This window comes from Denticeps clupeoides, chromosome 6, assembly GCF_900700375.1.
Source record: "Denticeps clupeoides chromosome 6, fDenClu1.1, whole genome shotgun sequence".
Taxonomy (NCBI): Eukaryota; Metazoa; Chordata; class Actinopteri; order Clupeiformes; family Denticipitidae; genus Denticeps; species Denticeps clupeoides.
This window is the reverse complement of record NC_041712.1, coordinates 23,759,306-23,779,533: the sequence shown is the minus strand read 5'-3', so window position 1 is coordinate 23,779,533 and position 20,228 is coordinate 23,759,306. Positions and strand designations below refer to the sequence as shown.

Below are 20,228 nucleotides of genomic sequence, written 5' to 3'. Positions count from 1 at the left end.
GATTTGGAACCAGGATTTTACGATTAATGCAAATATAACCAACCCCCATTAACTCTGTGAACCCCAACTGCCTGCAACCTTTCCTCAACTTAGACCACGAAGCCCCGTCTCTTGTGAGTTCCATGGCAGACGGCAGCTGCTGTCACGTTCTGCGTCACATCGGAGCTGTAGTCCATTTTTCACTCCAGCTAGCAAAATGTCAGACACAAATTTAGAGCCTAACGGTAATTCCGTGAATCAAGCAACCGTGTACGTATCACGTACACTTCTTAATCTCACGAGAGAATAGTGGCAATCAAGTTCCATGCAAAAATTCACCTTCTCCCACAAGAATTCACTGCAAAAAATATAGCAATTTTTATAAGTTGCAACAATCACCCCCATAAGCCAGTGAAATCCTGGAGGAACAGTCCCGCGCACGTGCACGCACACACACAGACAGCCAGGGGAAAGTTCAAGAACAGAAAGAACCTTCTGAACTCATTTCCATTCATTAGCGAATCGCACGACTTACTCCATTAATTGGCTGTCCTGTGCTAAGGAGACCGTCCAGGTGTTCGACTGCATCTGTTGAGGAGGAGCCCAACCCTCCCCTTACAGCCTCTGGAGTCTTCTGGACTTTTCCCAGCGTGAGCACCACTGACCATCTAGACCAGTGGTTCCCGATTTGGGGTCCGCAAGCAGACAATTCCTCTGAATTTATGCTTGGTTTGTGCTCTGACATGAACTATCAGCTGTGGGACCTTATATAGACAGGTGGGTGTCTTTCCAAATCACGTCCAGTCAACTGTTTTTCCACAGGTGGACTCCAATTAGGCTGCAGAAACATCTGAATGATGATCAGGTGAAACAGGAGGCACCAGAGCTCAGTTTTGAGCTTCATTATAAACACTTATGTACATTTTAGTTTTTAATACATCTGCCAAAACCTCAAGTAAAATTTTTCATGTTGTCATTATTGGGTGTTGGGTGTTTCAAGATTCGAGAGAGGTTCATTGTCAGTACAACAGTATACCGTGTATTGAAATGCTGTTTCACACAGACCCCCATAGTGCAATCTTTAAAGAAAAATAAAAAATAAATAAATGTGAAAAAGTCATGCGCTCTGAACACTTTCCGGATGCAGTGTATGTAGACTAGAGCTGTAAACCTGGGTCCGGGTCGGGGTTCGTACTCAGTTTCTATCATTTTATTCGCGCTCGGGTTGGTTCGACTTGGTCAGCAAACACAAACGTCCGGTCTATAGTACCTATCCTTTCTGTATTAGTCGCTGCTCGTAAATTTGTTTCAGTGATGGTAAGTGGTTCACATGTTGTAAATTTGTTTTATTAAACATTCGTTTTTTAAATAAAATGTTAATTCTCGGTTGCTGTCATCATTTGATGCATTTTAATTTTCACAAGAGAGATGCTGAGGAGGTGAATCGGAGGCAAACTCATGGGGTCATGGGTGTATGGAAATGGTGGGTTGGGTCTAATGACTGATTACAGCTCTAATATAGACTCTATATACTATAAAACAAGAAGAAAGGAACAAAAACCTACAACTGCCATTTATTTTTTTGGCAAATCGTTTTAATGTGTGTATGTGGGAAGAAATTGTGGTTGGGTGGGGGGGGTGTATGCCCTGGCTTATCTTGGACACTGGCCGGGGGCTTCAGGGGAAAAAAGGGTTTGGCACCACTGATCTACAAAAACGTCAATTGCAAGGATGGGTCAATATTCGATTGTTCAGCATTGATTATTTCAACATACTGATAATGAAAGATCTCTTACATATACCACGCCACTGGTCTGGTCTGTGTGAACCACAGAATTCATGACTGATGTGTTTCCAGCAGCACGTATACTCATATCTCATATAGCTTTTACTGTGATTAGGAGGAGACCATTGATTGCACAACCCTATCTGTAATTGTTTTTAAATGAGGTTCCGGTGATGTGCACGTATATACGTGTCCATGTGGCCTGTAATGTATAAGATGTGAACTGTGTTACAGTTTATTACACGTATACATTCATATATATGGAGCATACACCAAATGCGGCACATTTTCCCAACAGTGAAGTAAAAAAAGTGAAAGTGAAGTGATTGTCATTGTGAAACACTGCATCACAGCACTCGGGGACAAAACAAAATGTGCCCTCTGTATTTAGCCATCAGCCTTGGTGAGCAGTGGGCAGCCATGACAGGCGGCCGGGGAGCGGTGTGTGGGGGCGGTGCTTTGCTCAGTGGCACCGCAGTGGCACCTTGGCGGGTCAGGATTTGAACCAGTAACAGGTTCTTTACCCACTAGGCCACCACTGCCCTAGTAAAGTGCATGTTTCAGCAAACCAACTTTTAAAGGCTGTCAACCTAAAAAACGATTTAAGAGAAGAAGACGGTCACTCCTCTGATGGCGAGGAGGCGGACAGACATGACTTGGTTCCCATCCAGCGCGCCTCTTCATCTCAGATGACGTATCCGCTTTTTATGGGCTCATGAGAAGAGCTCCGAAATACCGAGGGCTGAGGAGACCCATAACTCACACACACACACACACACACACACACACACACACACACACACACACACACACACAACGTACCTCATTGTAGTCCAGAGATGAGTCGTTGCACATGGAGCACACAGTAGCGAGTTCCAACAGACCGTCAAAGTCCCCACACTGGACAGGGTTATTATCCTTCAGCCTGGGAGAGACAGGATTTAAATGAGAACTTCACGACCATCGATGAAACTCAACTTTTTTACCTTCACGCTGCGGAGTTCTCACAGAATGAGCTGTTTCAATGATGACAGAATATGTCACTCAATAACAGTAACATAATAAGAAGCATAAGCTCTTTTTTTTCTTTGTGAAGCACAGCAAGCACAGCACACGGTGACAGAACCAAATGTGTCAGCTGTATTTAACCATCACACTTGGTGAGCAGTGGGCAGCCATGACAGGCGCCCGGGGAGCAGTCTGAGTGGCACCTTGGCGGTTCAGGGTCCGAACCCGCAACCTTCTGATTACAGGTGCACTGCGTTACCCGCTAGGTTACCGCTCCCAGGTTACAGGTTATTACCCCGCCACCTAACCCAGTCACTAAATCCTTCTTTCAAGGTCTAACATCAAATATGCTGAAAATGAGTTTTCAACTGGATCAATTCATCAAGGTGCAGATTGTTTGGCATCTGTGTGTACGCCGAGGTAACATTTACAGTTTCCTTACAAGGCACTTACACAGCTCATTACACAAGCCCTAAAAAAAAAAAGGAGGAGGAGGCGAGCAAAAGCGATTTCAGCGAAGCCGAGTGGAAACTGGACGAGCTTCACGGCTCCGGGGCGCGGCGAGTCCCTCATAAAACGCTCCTGCTGAAGCAGCGCTGCCAGCACGCCGCGAGGGACCAGTTCATCTCTCGCATTCTCCAACCCGGCGCTGACCTGGACACAGACACTCGTACAGCTGAGAACGGAACTCACACTTGTCCCTCTGGGGCGTACGTGGAGCCCGTGATGGTGAACTCATGGAGGGAACATCTGCTGTCTTCCACTTTGCCCACAATAAACATCTGCAGAGGGAGAGAGAAGGAAACTCTTATTAACATGACATGAAAAAAATTAGGTTTAAGGGTTCCAGATTTATGAGAAAATATTCTAATTATATTCTATAATTAAAATAATTCAGAAATGTCCAGCTTCTGAAATGCATCTTCATTTACATAAATCAAAATAAATAAATAAGTACGTAAAAACGAATGACCTTTTTATCGTATTGTTTTTTGGGATACACCAGTTGCACAAGGAATTAAATCCAACAAGCGACTCTACGGAAATGTAAACTGGTTTAAGGGCTGCAGATTATTGTTATTGGGAATTATTACGTATTAACCACACAAGGGACACAAGGGAAGAAAAGCCACCAAGCCATTAACCAAACCCGGGGCTTCCCTGAGCACTCAGCCAATCAGCATCCACATGATTCAGCCCCATATGAGCAAGCAGCTCCCATTACCCAGAATCCATTTCAGACAAAGTTAAAACCACAGGGCGGGGGGGATTGGAATCTGGAAGGAGGCGAGGAGAGGAAGAGGAGGAGAGCACAGGTGGAGGCTCGGGACATGTGGTCCGAGTGACCGGGGTCACCATTGATCCCCGCGCTGCCGAGGACACCGGGCCGCTGAAAATAATTTACTGAGGAGCACCACTGCTGCTGTAGCAAAAGCACTGGCCATTTATTTTACAACAAAATAAGAAGAATAAAATTGATAAGAAGCAATAGCCGAGCCCATAGAACCATGAGAACCGACACCAGGAACACTGGCCTGGTCTCTCTAGTACCTTGTACATTTTAGATGATGTTCTGCAACAAGGGTCTTTGCATGAGATATGATGGTCTAGACCAGCAGCACGCGGACCACGCCCCGCAGGATCACTTTATATAGATCTATTATTATGGCCTGGCAATATGAAGCGCCGATCAGACTACATATCCCATAATGCAGTGCTTCAGTTGCCTTGGTCTTTACACTGCAGCTAAATCGGTACAGGAGCAGTTTGTGAAGCAGATCGGAATTCTTTTTTCATGCTTCAATGTCACCAAAGCAGAATGCGAACAGAGGGCATTATGGGATCAGTTCATCATATCGATGGGACATAATAATAGATCTATACAGAGTGGCCTCGTGGGATGTGGTCCCACGGCCTGCAAGTTTGACACGTGTGGTCCTGCAGGTTAGAGGAACTGGCCCGGCTTAATATACTGCGGCAGCAGGTGTGTGTCCTTGTTCTTCGGAAGACAGGAACACTGGGAATTTTACCAAACCCAGAAGGCATCAAGAGGAACTGGGACTCTGCATTAAGTTGGAGATGTGAGGTGATGGTGAAGTGGTCAATCTGACCCATTTCCACTTTACATAAAACTGCCGTTACCTCGCTTGGTCTTTCCACATTCGTGGACATAAAAGCTGGGAAAACGACATCGTTTTTGACCTACGTTCAAAGAGACATGTCTACTGATGTGTGTTGATGTAATGACATCAACACTGTGTGGTGAAGGAGAAGCAACATGCTCTCGAAACGATAGTCAGAACTTTGCAGTAAAAGAACATATTTCACTTTCTAAGAAGCTAAAACATGCTGTCGTCTTTATTTCATTTCTGTTGGGAAAATTCGCCCTCAACATGAAAGCTTTGATAACGGCCCCACTTTGAATCGATGTGCAGGGTTGAGCAGTGGGCTCAGCTTGTGCACAAATCGGTCGTTGTCTGCACATCTTGTTCAGGCTCCGGCTCCCTGGTGTTGTTCCTCCACAGAAAAAAAAAATCATATATAGTGACACCTTCTCATTCAACGTGTTTTCTTTATTTTCATGACCATTTTCGTTGGTAGATTCTCACTGAAGGCATCAAAACTATGAATGAACACATGTGGAGTTATGTACTTAACAAAAAGTGGAGACCTGAACTCCACAGTCACCGGACCTGAACCCAATCCAGATGGTTTGGGGTGAGCTGGACCCCAACAAGTGCTAAACACCTCTGGGAACTCCTTCAAGACTGTTGGAGAAGCATTTCAGGTGACGACCTCTTGAAGCTCATGGAGAGAATGCCAAGAGTGTGCAAAGCAGTAATCAGAGCAAAGAAACTAGAATATAAAACATGTTTTCACTCCACATGTGTTCATTCATAGTTTTGATGTCTTCAGTGAGAATCTACCAACGTAAATGGTCATGAAAATAAAGAAAACACATTGAATGTGTCCAGACTTTTGGCCTCTACTGTATTAATACACATTACTTGATTTTTGCTTAGTTACTCCACAGAAATGAAGAGACTCACAGGTAGAGAGTTCCGCTAGCCTCATAAAGACTTAGGAACAAGAAATAGATTCCAACAAGGTTGTAGGCACAGCCTACAAAAAGGAACGGCACGGTCCCACTCCTAGACACATTCCTAATGGAAAACCGCTCCTGCTGACCCCGCCTCCCTCTGGATGAAACTCAATTACGGCAGCTAATTACAGTATTAATGAAGCGGCCGTCCAATCCAACGATTATTCACTTTTGTGTCACAGGGCCTCCTGAGAACCAGCACCGTCCCACTGCTGTTTAACAGAGGCCACGCCTTTTTACGGTGGATCTGCTGTTGAGATCGTCAGCAGCGTGAAGTTCCTGGATGTGCACATTACAGACGAGCTCTCCTGGAGCCTCAACACCACCTCCACCGCCAAGAAAGCCCAGCAACGTCTGCAGAACGTCTGAAGGAGGCCAACCTCCCTCCTCCCATCCTCCCATCGTTCTACCGGGGGACCACTGACACTGTTCTCTGCTGCTACATCACTGTCTGGTACGGGAACTGCACTGTCGCTGACCTCATCCGTCGAGCTCGGAACATAATGAAGGACTCTCACCACCCCTCACACGCCCCGTTCTCCCTCTTACTGTCTGTCAGACGGTTCCGCAGCATCAGAACTGTAGCTGCCAGACACGGCAAGAGCTTCTTCCCCCGAGCAGTCCGAGCTCTCAATGCACCGCCATCACCGGAAGGCCGTTAAACTCGACAACAATACACTTCCAGCCTTATGCACATCTCAACTCATCTTGCACATGTTTGTCTCGTCTTGTGTGTCCTGTTTGAAATATCCAACCTATCCACTTACAAGCGTCCTACATGATGTTGTCCAGTTATGTCCCGTTCGACCTGTTCATTGCACAGAAAAGTTCGACTTTTCTCCTGTAGAGAAATCTGTACAGTATTTAAGCTTTATTTTAGTGTGTATATAGATATATATATTTTTCTTTTATAACTGGACTATGCGGGGGTCTGTGTGAAACACTAATTCAATACACGGTACACTGTGTATACTGTTGTACGGACAATAAACCAATCTTCAATCTTCAAACCTCCCAACCCATGTCATTGTCCTCAGCGATCACATAAGCGCTGCCATGATGCGGCATTTGTTTTATCACACACACACACATGCGCCTTTGGTCACCATGGAAACATGGCATCCCGTGCATCTGCAATAGCATGCGGGGTGTGAGATCGTTAGAAGCGTGGCCATGAGAATTCACACACACACACACACACACACACACACACACACACACACACTGACCATTTATAAGGGCCGGACAGTCAGTTAGTAAATGCTCATAACAGTTAATGGAGCGCAACCACAGCTCCCAAATCTCCAACCAAAATCTCAGCAGCAAGCTTCCACTCTGCACTTTACTTTACCGCACGATACGGTAAATACTCCATTCTGTTGCAGACTGCATGGTGAAGAAGACGAAGATGGTTAATGATGTTCGGCCAACTGATCTTTTAATGTGTGTGGAGTAAAATTTAGGTAGAAGACCACTAGGCTTCTTCTGCTGCCATAAGACATTAGTATTCGTTTATTTCTATACATTCCTTCTTTGCTTTTGGCCTCCATGAATTTTTTATGATTATGGTTAGCCTGGTGTCTAACACACGTGCCTATGAACCAGGAGACCACAGTCACAGGTTCGAACCCCACTGTCAACCATCGTGTCCCTGAGCAAGAGTGTCTCCAAGGGGGGACTGTCCCTGCAACTACTGATTGTAAGGCGCACTGGATAAGCAGTAAATGTGAATGTTCATCTTCTCAGAGTACCTACCTTATGCATCTCACCACAATCAACCAAACGGGGGAAGAACTTTGGGAAGAACGGTGTCCATCCCCGCAGGTCAGGAACAGAGAGAGAGCCCATGACCTGATCACTATGCATACGAGTCCTTCTTCAGAAGGTAAAACCAGGTCACCGCAGGGGTCTGGAAAATCTCCATCAGTAAACGGTCCCTGAGCCAAACGAGGGGAGGAAGGTCCCTCTGAACCAGAGCGTGTTTAGAAGAGGGACGTGGAAATGAGCTCGCAGGTAGGAATGGGGCGGAAAGCGACGTAAGACACCGGGTGGTTATCCTGAGCGGGGGCTACGTTCAGGGGACGTCTGGTGCAGGGCTGAGGACACGGAACGGGTAAATATTTAGCCCCGGCAGACGCGCGCCTTTTCCGGCAACCTCGCGGCGGGAGTCGGGGAGACACGAAGCAGATCAGGAGGAAGGAGATCCTGCTGACAGCAGAACGATTTAACCGTGCCCAGGTACGCACACAGCAAGCTGGTCTGGGCCACCATAGCAGCCTGCGAACGTCACACATGCCAGACACCTTCAGAGAAGAGTCAGACACAGGCTAGTCTCTACACGCCACACACACACACACACACACACACAAACAATACATGGAGAACAGACAAATGCACGAGGCGGCTGGTGGAGGTCTGCCGGTGACAGGAGCGTTCATGTCCAGACATGACTGAGGGGAAGGAGTCACACACAGAGATGGTCTCAGTAACACACACACACAGTTAAAGCACCTCCATATACTACTTTAACACATCCTAGAAGAATCTGAATATAAATATTAATCAAAACATGTCCATATCATATATGCAAACTTTTAGCCAATCGAACAACGGGGGTCTCATTACAGCAAGAAAAAAACTATTCTTCCTTTTAAATACCACAGTTCATGACTCCTGTATATAGAATTGAGTTATTTCGGATATTTTGTCATGAATATTTATTACCATTTCTGGTAGGATCATCTTATCTTGTCAAGATAAGATGCTGCAATGGCGGCTTTAGGCCCTCCTGACCGTACTTCTTGCTTTTTAACTGTAAGGCCGTTTGCACCGCAGCGGATGACGAAGGCCCACGCTCTGTGATGAGGCTGCAGGGTTAGGTGGCAGAAGGGTGTGGTGTGGAAACATTGCAAAACCTGCCAAACGTTCCACCATACACAGGTCATCTGAGGGCAAAATGTGCATTTACATACGGGAACCACACAAGCGCGCATGTGTGTGTGTGTGCGTGTGTGTGCGTGTGTGGACTGTGGCCTTCAACACAATGCACCTGGCGGTGGCATTTGCCACACTTGACATTTAAAACTCTTATCCTCCCTCCCGACTTGGAACTTGCTTTGTTCCCCTCTCTCTCTCTGTTTCTTTAATGTTTCTTCCCCCCATGTTTCATTTAAAATGTAAATCTGTTCCACTTTGTTCAGGGCCAGGCGGACGTCGCCGCCTACTCAAGACGGGACAGAATTCCCGGGGATGGTGAGGTGACTCGTTTCATTCCTGTTCAAATTCCGGAAAACTGCTGGTTATGAAACAATGACGATGCTGGACGGGATCTGGTTGTGCGTCATCGTCGGCTGCAGTTACATGGAGGGATTTATATCCCATTCACGTGGATACAAACGGCCAAGTGCTTTCAGACAAAGCTGCATGCTTATTCTGACGGGCAGTGGTGGCCTAGCGGTTAAGGAAGTGGCCCCGTAATCAGAAGGTTGCCGGTTCACACTGCTCCCCGGGCATCTGTCACGGCTGCCCACTGCTCACCAAGGATGATGGGTTAAATGCCGAGGACAAATTTCACTGTGTGCACCGTGTGCTGTGCTGCTGTGTATCACAATGACAATCACTTCACTTTACTTTACTTTGACTAAAAGGGTCACAATGAGTCTCTCTTGGATTTACAGAAATAAACAGATACAACCTACTATTTTCATTGGTGTGAAATTGATCCTGAAGATGAGAAGATGAAGCTAAATTTTAAAAGGGGAGGGGCTTGTAGGCATGATTGACAGCTCTCACACACCCTACTTTCTCCTTCTGGACTATTTAAACTCCCTCCTGTCCATTTGATAGGGCTGTTGACGGCTGTTTTCTGGTGGCGTTATGACTGGCGGGTGCTTCACTGTTTATCATTTGTCTGGAATTCGGCAGAAGTTGCCGGAAAAAAACATTGCATGCAGCATTTATTTGACGGCAACCGAATGCTGGTGCTGAACGCCCGTGTGGACGCTTTCGATTGTTCCTATGAGCAGGAAATTTGGTCGCCTGACGCCAAGGACGGCAGAAAAGCGCCCGGTTCGGACGTCCGCGTGGACGAGGCCATTGATGGGACGCGATAATCGAGTGGTTGAGAATCGCAATCGAATCGGGAGACCAGCGAAGGTTCACGCCTCTACATTTACATACATTACATTTACGGCATTTGGCAGACGCCCTTATCCAGAGCGACTTACAACGTGCTTTCAAGTTACCATCGATGAAGAGATCAATTCCGGTTCACTAGGACCCCAACTATGAATACATCTATTTTATTCACTCTGTTGTAAATTCTGTACACAAAGTTCGACAACAAGAAAATTACAATTTAATCTAAATATTCTTTAAAGAGGAAGGTCTTGAGCTGCCATACAGTACAACGCACGCCCAGGTGTTCTCTACACCCCTTTTACACAGGCGTGACCGCGCCCACTACCAACACAGACACGGTTATCTGATGGGTGAAGACGCACCACACTGCCAAATAGACCCCTACGTGTTAGAATTAGATTATGCAGAAATCTAAACTAAATCGAGAGAGAGCAGTGAAGACTCATGCCTCTACAACCGACATGATGTGGAGGAAGAACTGTACGAAGGGCATTATTTTGGATGTTCAAGGCTATTGACCGCGGGCGCCGCTACTCCAGTTAATACTCGGCTGAGCCAATAAGACCGTTAGTTTACCACAGCAGGGAGGAGGAGGAGAGATGAGGGACAGCCCGGCTTTCTCCAAAAGGCGAAAAAGTAGATCATAAAAACAGCGCAGCAACGTGCAAATGAATGTTCCTTAAAAGTTGCGTGGATTTTGGGCCTTTCAGTGATGGGACAGTTGTGAAGGAATGTTTTTGCTCTTTTCAATTGATTTCATTCTGTTTTTTGTTTCTTTAATCTGAAAGTAAAGTGAAGTGATTGTCACATGTGATACACAGCAGCACAGCACACGGTGCACACAGTGAAATTTGTCCTCTGCATTTAACCATCACCCTGAGTGAGCAGTGGGCAGCCATGACAGGCGCCCAGGGAATTTGACATTTGAAGGTCCCCTATTATGACCTTATTTTTTTGCTTTTATATCGGTCTTAGTGGTCCCCTAATACTGTATCTTTCCGGAATTCAGATTTGGTGCCGATTTCTTGGAGCCAATCACGCAAGGTGACGGAAATAAAATTTATTATTTTTTTTTTACATCCAGTCGCCGAGCAACTGCAATGCTTCACATATTTTTAATATGTGAAGCATTTTATGCTGTGACTGTAAGTGGAATTACATTTTCATAATCGGGCCCCTCTAATTGAATAGCCCTGGTTCATTTACATTTTGCATTTACAGCATTTACCTGACGCCCTTAGCCAGAGCGACTTACAATCAGTAGTTACAGGGACAGTCTCCCTGGAGCAACTTAGGGTTAAGTGTCCTGCTCAGGGACACGATGGTAGTAAGTGGGATTTGAACCTGGGTCTTCTGGTTCACAGGCGAGTGTGTTACCCGCTAGGATACTACCACCCCAAACTGTGCGAATAAAGATACTATTCAGAAGTTGGATATTTCTTTATTGTGGATCCTTTTTTGATTGACCGTATGAAACATTATAAATGAGATTAGTAAAAACGGTAAAACTCACCCTGCACACGGACATCTGGTTGGTGGTCAGGGTTCCCGTCTTGTCGGAGCAGATGACGGAGGTGCAGCCCAGCGTCTCCACGGAGGGCAAAGAGCGGACGATGGCGTTCTTCTTGGCCATGCGGCGCGTGCCCAGCGCCAGGCAGGTGGTGATGACTGCGGGGAGACCCTCGGGGATGGCGGCCACCGCCAGGGCCACGGCGATCTTGAAGTAGTAGATGGCGCCGCGAACCCAGGAGCCGCCGTGGACGGGGTCGGCGAAGTGGCCGATGTTGATGACCCACACCGCCACGCAGACGAGGGAGATGACCTTGGACAGCTGCTGGCCAAACTCGTCCAGTTTCTGCTGCAGCGGCGTCTTCTCCTGCTCCGTGGCCGCCATCTGGTTCCGGATCTTTCCGATCTCCGTGGAGACGCCAGTGGAGACCACCAGGCCGATGGCGCGTCCGGCAGCAATGTTGGTGCCCTGCGGTTAAGGCATATGTCACATGTTTCACAGCAACACCCAGAGGTAAACATACAGTCATCATACGGCGGAGTCTGCGGCGGAACATTCTCCAGCGCTGACTGCTCGCCATATGCCACCTATTCAGAGCCTGGCACTGCCGTGTGTGTGTGTGTGTGTGTGTGTGTGTGTGAGAGAGAGAGACGCCATCAGGTGCTTGTTTAGGAAAATCTTAATCTCCACACCTCCTGCGACTGAGGTCCCCTTGATCGAGGTACCGTCCCCACGCGCTGCTCACCAAGGGTGACGGTTAAAAGCAGAGGACACATTTCCTTGTGTCACCGTGTGCTGTGCTGCAACGTATCACAATGGCGAAAACGGAAACCTTCTTTCACATGGAATAGCTCTCCAGAAAGTGACATGAAGGGGGACTAGCCAGCTTGCTAACAGGCTCGCTACAAACAAGGAAATTTGGACAGAATTCTTAGCGCAAAATGTCTGTTTTTCATGTACGCATACATGAGATTTACTAATATAAAAGACGATAAGTAAAGGGATTTAAATACAAACGTGGGAGAGGATTTAGCTGAACGTCCCAACACGAACCTCAGAAGAAAACGGAGCGGCGCACAGTGATGCACCCAGATGTTGGAGCAGCGCCCATTCACTTTGTACAGTTACGCTGGAATCTGTGAACTTTCCTTTTTGGACACGCGTGAATGCTGCACTCCGAGGCTTTCTGAGGGACAACACTCACCGAAAACAGCATGTTCTTCTTGTCTTGATTGACCGCTCTGGGGTCCGGCACCGGGTCCGTGTGTTTGATTACAGATACGGACTCCCCTGGTGAACAGAAGGAGAGCAGGAGAGTATTAAAAAAAACCCGGAGAGAACATCGCAGAAACCCCAATCACGTCACGCGTGTTGACTTTATCATGACCAAATCATGTTATGAATAAAAATGAACTAAACGGGCAGAACAGAAGTAGCCGCTACCTGTGAGGATGGACTGGTCCACTCGAAGCGTCGTAGACTTAATCGATGTGATCCGGATATCGGCTGGCACCTTGTCGCCCACTGAACACGAACGGTGATAATAAAGATGGAGAAAGGAACAAAGTGGAAGAAACTTAGACGGATTAGGCCCCCCCCCCCCCCAAGCTATAAGTTGGACAAAAAAAAAAATTGTCGCGCCTTCTCCAGCGAGACGTTAAGCACAGTGTTGATCACGGGAACATTGGATCGAAAGGCAGCGTGAAAAAACAAAGCCTGGGGCTGCCCGGCCGAAGCCGCACAGAGACCCCTAACGTCTCTCCAGAGTCAAATAGCACGCACAGTCTACAGCCGGGTCGATACGGCGATGATGGAGTCGCCGTTGCCTCGAAAGCGGTCAATATCTGAGCAGCAAGCAACCTGGGAGATTTTCACAGGGCTTCTGACATCGGTATCATCTGCTCAAATCTGGTTTTAACGTCCTCATGAGGACTCGCATCGTCCTAAACTGCACAGTCAGGAGCCTCTGAACTAATCGACGTGGACCATTCTGCACGGATGCAGCACAGAATTTGTATAATAGGTGGACAGAAGATCCACTTTTATACATTTTTGTTTTTATAAATTTTATATCTTTACCAGTTTGTGAACAACATCAGCATTTCTAACCAATGCATTTCCCTCTACCGGCTGCATATTAAGTAAGGCCGCTGATCTAGGGTCAGCCATTTTTATGCTAATGCTGCAGGAAACCCACCCAAACTGCAACCAGTTAGGAGTGATACGAAGAGAAGACCATTGGACGTTGCTACATGTGGGAGAAATGGAGACCCTGACGGCCTTTCCTGCAGCGTACCGGTCATTTTCCGCCTCGGAGAACAAGTAGGAAAGTATCCCTGGATACGAGAATCACAAATGTGACTCTGAATAAGTGAACGCCCACACTATCTAACGCTCACCGCCCCGCACGGAATTGGCCCACAGAACACAGAGGCTCCTGGAAAGAGGATGTGGAGGGTACGGTACACGGCAGCATCCCAACTTTCCATCTTTCCAAGGCCTGCGCCCGGCCGTTGGCACTTAGCAAGGTCAGAAGCAGCAGAACGTTGATCCCCAATCCACTTCCCAGAGCTGCCTTTTCTCACTGCGTTCTTCCAGTAAAGGAAAGGGGGGTCCTTAAAGATCTCAAAAGGTTCAGGATGATAAATTCAGCGAGCGTCCCCAGAACATTCCATGCATGCCGGGTTTATTGAATCAGGATTGTGGCAAGAAATTCATTCATCAACGCGGTCTGAAACTTCAACTGGCAGCATGCAACACTTTAAAATTCTATTTTTTTTACCTTGTTCTATCTGATGGATGTTACAGTTGGAGGTTGTGATGCCAGGATGGTTTTAGGGTGGTTTTCCTTTTTGAGATTTTGATCATCTGCACTGCAGATGGTGAAGATTAAATTCAACTCACGTTCACGTTCATGATAAAAATGGCAGAAATTTGCATCTTTTGTGTGTGTATTTGCTTTGTTTTAAATGGAGACACGCTGCTGCTGAGACGCAGGAATATCGGAGAAATTTATGCATGCAGCACCACGTGACGTGATTTCACTTCATGAAGCTACCGGAGGAGCGAAATGGTTGACAACGAAGCAGAGAAGGGTAATGACAACCATGGTTTTATATGTCAATAAACTAATAATTAAATAAGGTGTCTTCAGTTTCAGTCTGGCCATATCAGAAAAAAATGTGATAAAAATCCCTAAAAAAATATTATTATTCGCTATGGAAAATTATAACGGGAAAATGGGAAGTTCACTACTGCAGATATTTATCTCACATATTTCCTGATTTATTTAATTTTTTCATTTTTAATAATTTAATTTTTTAACTATTTAGATTATATCTCTTTGGGACGATATAATGCTGTTCTATAAACGAAGTGACTTCTCTTCAGGCCTCTGTTCACTGGACCACTTGCACTGCTCTTGTACTCCACGCTTTCCACCTTCCATCGTGCACAGACCACCAACGGGCTTCCTGTCGCCAGCGCACCAGCTACATCCCGCCTGCCGTGACAGATTTGCAACGAGAACATCCACCCATTTATAGCTGCAAGGACCTTCTCTTCCACGTCCTCATTACTGGATGTGCTGAAAGCCGCCGGAGCAGCGGAGAACCCATTCTGCGATGCCGGGCGAATGACGGTCAGACAGTTAAACAAAGGTTTACGTTTCCTCTCAAATGTCAGCGGGTGGCGTTCAACGCAGAATACAGTCGTGGTTTTCTAACTTTTGGCAATGTGGTGGTGTAGATGTCTGGACACTCGGAGACCGACAAGGTTGTCTTTTCCTCCATTCCCAATTCGTGTGCGTGTGTTTCAAAGGGGAAGACCGAACACCGGCCGCTTCCACTCTTTAATTCTATTGGCCATGCGGAAATGAGGGGCGCAGAGGTCAAAGTTCCACTAATTTCACCTGCGGTACACTCACAAGGCCACCGAGTGGCAGTCGTGCTCACCAATCAGATTTTAAAGCCACGCCCACTTACACACCCACAAACTCGTGGCTTGCTAGTTACAGCGCAGTTCCTATTGCGATGTACAGTTATACTACAGTTTCAATACACATAATGTAGTGAATAATCACAAACTAAATCGCAATCGAGACATCTGACAAAATTTTTTTTATTTTTTTCCTCCTTAAACTTGTTCAGGCCTACCCTACTGCGTTCATTGTATAGCAAGGCCATCCTGAACTCTGCAGGGCATCCAAAAGAAGACAGGAAGTGGACCTGAGAGCCAGACCTGGATAAGGGGCGCACCGTTATACTGCACCTCAGTTTCGGCCACATACCGAGATTGTTCTGTATTCGGGGATGCTCGGAATGTCCTACATTACAAAGCTACTGGAAGCCACTTATTTTGACTCTTTAGATGAGAGCGAGTGAAGACGTCTCCACACCTCCTCTACTACGCTGGTTCCCAGGTAGAAAGCGGGCAGGCACACTACCAGAACAAAGGAGGATTTGTTCCCGGCGCACTGGGTCAGGTAATGAGCTCTTAATGTTATTCCTCTTGCACCTTTTAATTTCATTTCCTGCTCCAGGACCTAGTTTAGAGCATAATGCCATTACAACCCATCGGCAGTTAGTGGAAAACGGAAGATCTTTACTTCTTATTGCCAGTCAGGAGCGAAAGGGCAGAGGCTCGCCGGGGTGTTTGTGGAGGTTCAGCCCAAGTCCCACAACCTGGTGGGGCATAGCTAGTACGCGCCGCGCTCATTTCTCCCGGGCCGCTTCCTCCTCGACGTACGAGACGTTAATCTCGCTGGTGTATACACATCACACGGGTTTCTGTTGGACAGCGGTTCACTTCGCCAAAGTGGCCAGTTTAAAAATAGACTTGGGCTGGTTCACATCACGTGACTGGGAGAGAGTGTGTGTGTGTGTTTTCCAGAGCACGAGTAGCTGCCAGGCTTGGAGCCGTGTCCAGGTGCTCCTGGTGGACCTGACAGCATGGAAAAGCACAAGAAAGCAGCCTGGAAATATAAACAGTTGCTAAAAAACACACGGCGTCCTGCAGAAACGCCACGCGCCCGGCCTGCGAAGCGCCCCCACCCCTCACGTGCACGGATGTTTTCATTTCACTACGGCCGTACGCCGGTCCTGGTCTTAATCTCTCCACGGGTCAAAAGGTCAACGAATCAGGCTGTCGGACACCCATCTTACCGGCCACCTCCACAATGTCCCCAGGAACAATGTCACGGGCCTTGATCCTCTGCACGGCCTTGCGGTTCATTCGATACACTTTCCCCATCTCCGGCTCGTACTCCTTCAGGGCTTCGATGGCGTTCTCCGCGTTCCTCTCCTGCACAAGACAAACAAACGACCTGTCATTTTAATCCAAATGGACCAGTTAACATGGCAGAAAAGAATCATCCATGTCGACAAGATCAACTCAAGCGACAGCTCAGGACCTTCCTCTTAAAAGAATATTTAGATGAACTTGTAACTTTCTTATTGTTGAACTTGTGTACAGAATATACAGCAGAGTGAATAAAAAGGTTGTATTCATAGTTGGGGTCCTAATGAACCGGAATTGATCTCTTCATCGATGGTAACTTGAAAGCACGTTGTAAGTCGCTCTGGATGAGGGCGTCTGCCAAATGTCTTAAATATAAATGTAACCCGATGACAAATAAAAGTCGTGAACGCAGAATAACAGTCAATGTCTTCAGGAAGTAAGACTGGAAGGAAGGAAGGAATGTTCATTATCACATCCATCGACACTGTTTATTATGGATGCTGTTACTACATCGATATTTCCACCTTAAAATCACAGACTTCATCCATGTAAACAGTTAGCAGTATCGTACATTGAATCTTGCCAAAAAACACACACACACACACACACACACACGTTTAAAAGCGCCGGGTTTTACCTGCCATACTCCGATCACGGCGTTGGCCACGAGGATCAGCAGGATGACGACAGGCTCCACAAAGGCGGTGGTGGTCTCCTCGCCCTCCTCAAACAGGGCGAGGACCTGCAGAACGCAAACACACACACACACACGGCCTTCAGGCGGAGGGTCCGGGTTCGAGTTGCTGTACACGGCGTGTGCCGTTGATAAGGTCGGCCTGGCGTGGCGATTCCACCGCCGCCGCGGGTTAAAGTGGCGGGGGCCCTGGGCTGTGGATACAGGTGCTGGGCGCTGGAACAAAAAGCCGTTTCATCCCAGCGCCGCGAAGGCGACGGCGGGTCCGATTCGGCAGCAAATGAGAGGAGCGTAATTTAAATGAGAGAAATAGTTCCAAACCCACAGGACAAACCATAATGACCTAGACATGTGGGGTCCCTTTAAAAGCAGAAAATATGTAGTTATTTCATTCATTCGTTCGTTCCCAATACATTAATACAAATTGTGTATTTTTACATACTGATCATCCAACCCAACGACTCCCACATGAGTGGGCATAAGAAAGCTGATCTGACAATGGAGGATATTGCCAAACGTTTCAACATGGATTCACTAAAACCCTTCTGTTTATTTCATCAGATACGTGTCAAAGTCGAGGGGGTTGCCAGACTGTTGCCAGTTTGGGTGATTTAGAAGGACACTTTGCAGCAACAAAGTGGATTATTCGAGTAGAAACACAAACTTGTTCCATTATAAAACAATGAATCGGGTCAATCTCACACAGTAAACGGTCGGTCTATAGTACCTATCCTTTCCATAAGATTCGCTGCTGGTAAATTTGTTTTGGTGATTGGTCTTTCACATGTTGTGAATTAGTTTTATTAAATGTAAATTTTTAATTTTTAATTTTTAATTTGATTTTATTGTCACTATATGCAGGTACAATGAGATTAAAAGCAGCTACTTCAGTCTACACGTGAATGTAGAAAAAAGTGCTTACTAAGTGACGGCAATATATACGTATTCGCAAGAACGAATAGCTGGGTAAGGTTTTATACAGTGTAAAAATTTCGGTCACTGTAATTACCGTGTAAAAGATGCATTTTAAACCCGCTCATTTCCCCGCAGATTTCGTAGTGTACAAAGAAAGCCGGGCTTTTTAAAGCCTGAACGATTCAATGTCAAACCCCAACTTTTTAGACCTGATTACAGCTCTACTGCTCTTCTTTCATTATGGATTCACTGAAAACCTTTCTGTTAAGATACAGAACAGGCCAAAAGTTTGGACACCTTCTCATTCGATGTGTTTTCTTTATTTTCATGACCATTTACGTTGGTAGATTCTCACTGAAGGCATCAAAACTATGAATGAACACATGAGTTATGTACTTAAAGAGTGGAGACCAGGCGTCCACTTCTGGCCTGTACTGTACATGTGCAAAGTCAAGGAGTTGCCAGACTATTGCCAGATTGGGCGGTTTTGAAAGACACTTTAAAGCTCAAAAGTGAACTGGTCGACAATTTATGTATTTTTTTGCAAACAGGCACACAAACGTGTGCCGTTATTGGGGTGTGTACTGGCAATGATCTCACGATACGACATGCATCATGATACATGGGTCACAATATGATTATATCATGATATTTGTGATACTCACATATTGCAATATTCTATAGTACACTGAAAATGTAAAAACAGAGTTGCTATACAAGAGGCTGCGAATCTAATATATCAATCACATTACATTACATTAATAATTCAACCAAAACAACATAACTCTAACACTCTAAAATGGTCAGCAGATAAACCGAAGATAAAATAAAAAAACAGGGAACAGACAGGCCTTTCACTCTGACCTGGATCAGCATCTCCACTTAATAGTAAGTGTTTACTCCCACCTTAAACCCCTTTAAAGGTTAAAAAATCTCCCAAAAGCTATATTAGCAAGTTAGCTTCCGCCAAAAAAAAAAAAATTAAAATACACTTTTTCAGTAAGAGATCTGGGACACGGGATCAATTACCGGAGAACGTGTCCCCGTGGCAAACATGGATGTGGGTCTGTGAAGGCTTCCATTTTCCTTCTTCTGAAACATGCATTGGACCACGTGTCCCGAATGCAAACGAGGTCAGGGAAAAATAAAAAAGCTCCCAGAAAGCCGCAGTGTAGTGCGAGCAGCAAACTCCGGACGTCATTCAGGTCACTGCAGGCCTTTGTTCCACAGCTGCGACGTTCAAAAGTGAATTCATCAAAAGAAGTCCGCACCAACAGCCTCAGGTCATCGCGAGTGAGCTGAAAACCTTTAAATAGTAATAGTTTTTTTTTTTTTTGACATCCCAGCACCATCGACTGTATAAGCCCACGGGACCTGAAATTCCGCATCGGACACCAAGCGTTTGCAGAAGCAGCCATGGGAACCGGCGTGGCCTGAGAACGTTCCCCATTCCTTCACGCGCTTCCTGTACACGCCTTCCCTGCCCTGAAAATGGCAACCAGGAGCCGCTTTCCATTCGGCGGCCTTCAAACAGAGGAAGGGCATCATTGTTTAATGTGACCTTTTAGCAGATAACTCACGCTCACTCCCTGGACTGGATTCAAAAGGAATAAATAAAAAGTCATGCCACTAAAACATTAGAAATTAAATCTAAAAGTTAACATGCAGATAAAAAAAAATCATGCATCGTTTAAAATACTATCTAAATTATCTGCGTTGTTTTGCCTCCAATGCAGCTTCCCTGTTGCCTGGATACCGGCCTCATTGTTCTCCGAAACACGCAAAAAGTCCGGCGTGCCGACTGCCTCTGTTTTAATGTATTCAAAAAAAGGTCCAGCGTGTGGGCCGCTTTCAC

At 46.3% G+C, this 20,228-nt stretch overlaps 1 protein-coding gene across 2 annotated transcripts in view; it reads right to left on the bottom strand.

Annotated features, from left to right (window-relative positions):
* atp2a3 (ATPase sarcoplasmic/endoplasmic reticulum Ca2+ transporting 3) overlaps positions 1-20,228 on the bottom strand; it is a 42,099-nt gene that overhangs the window by 10,684 nt on the left and 11,187 nt on the right. For both annotated transcript variants that reach the window (XM_028982258.1, XM_028982257.1), the window contains exons 4-10: positions 17,402-17,506; positions 16,689-16,827; positions 12,970-13,050; positions 12,731-12,816; positions 11,530-11,994; positions 3,467-3,555; positions 2,588-2,690 (exon numbers count right to left, since the gene is read on the bottom strand). In XM_028982258.1, the coding sequence (XP_028838091.1) occupies positions 2,588-2,690; positions 3,467-3,555; positions 11,530-11,994; positions 12,731-12,816; positions 12,970-13,050; positions 16,689-16,827; positions 17,402-17,506 (1,068 nt within the window). The remainder of the gene's footprint in view (positions 1-2,587; positions 2,691-3,466; positions 3,556-11,529; positions 11,995-12,730; positions 12,817-12,969; positions 13,051-16,688; positions 16,828-17,401; positions 17,507-20,228) is intronic.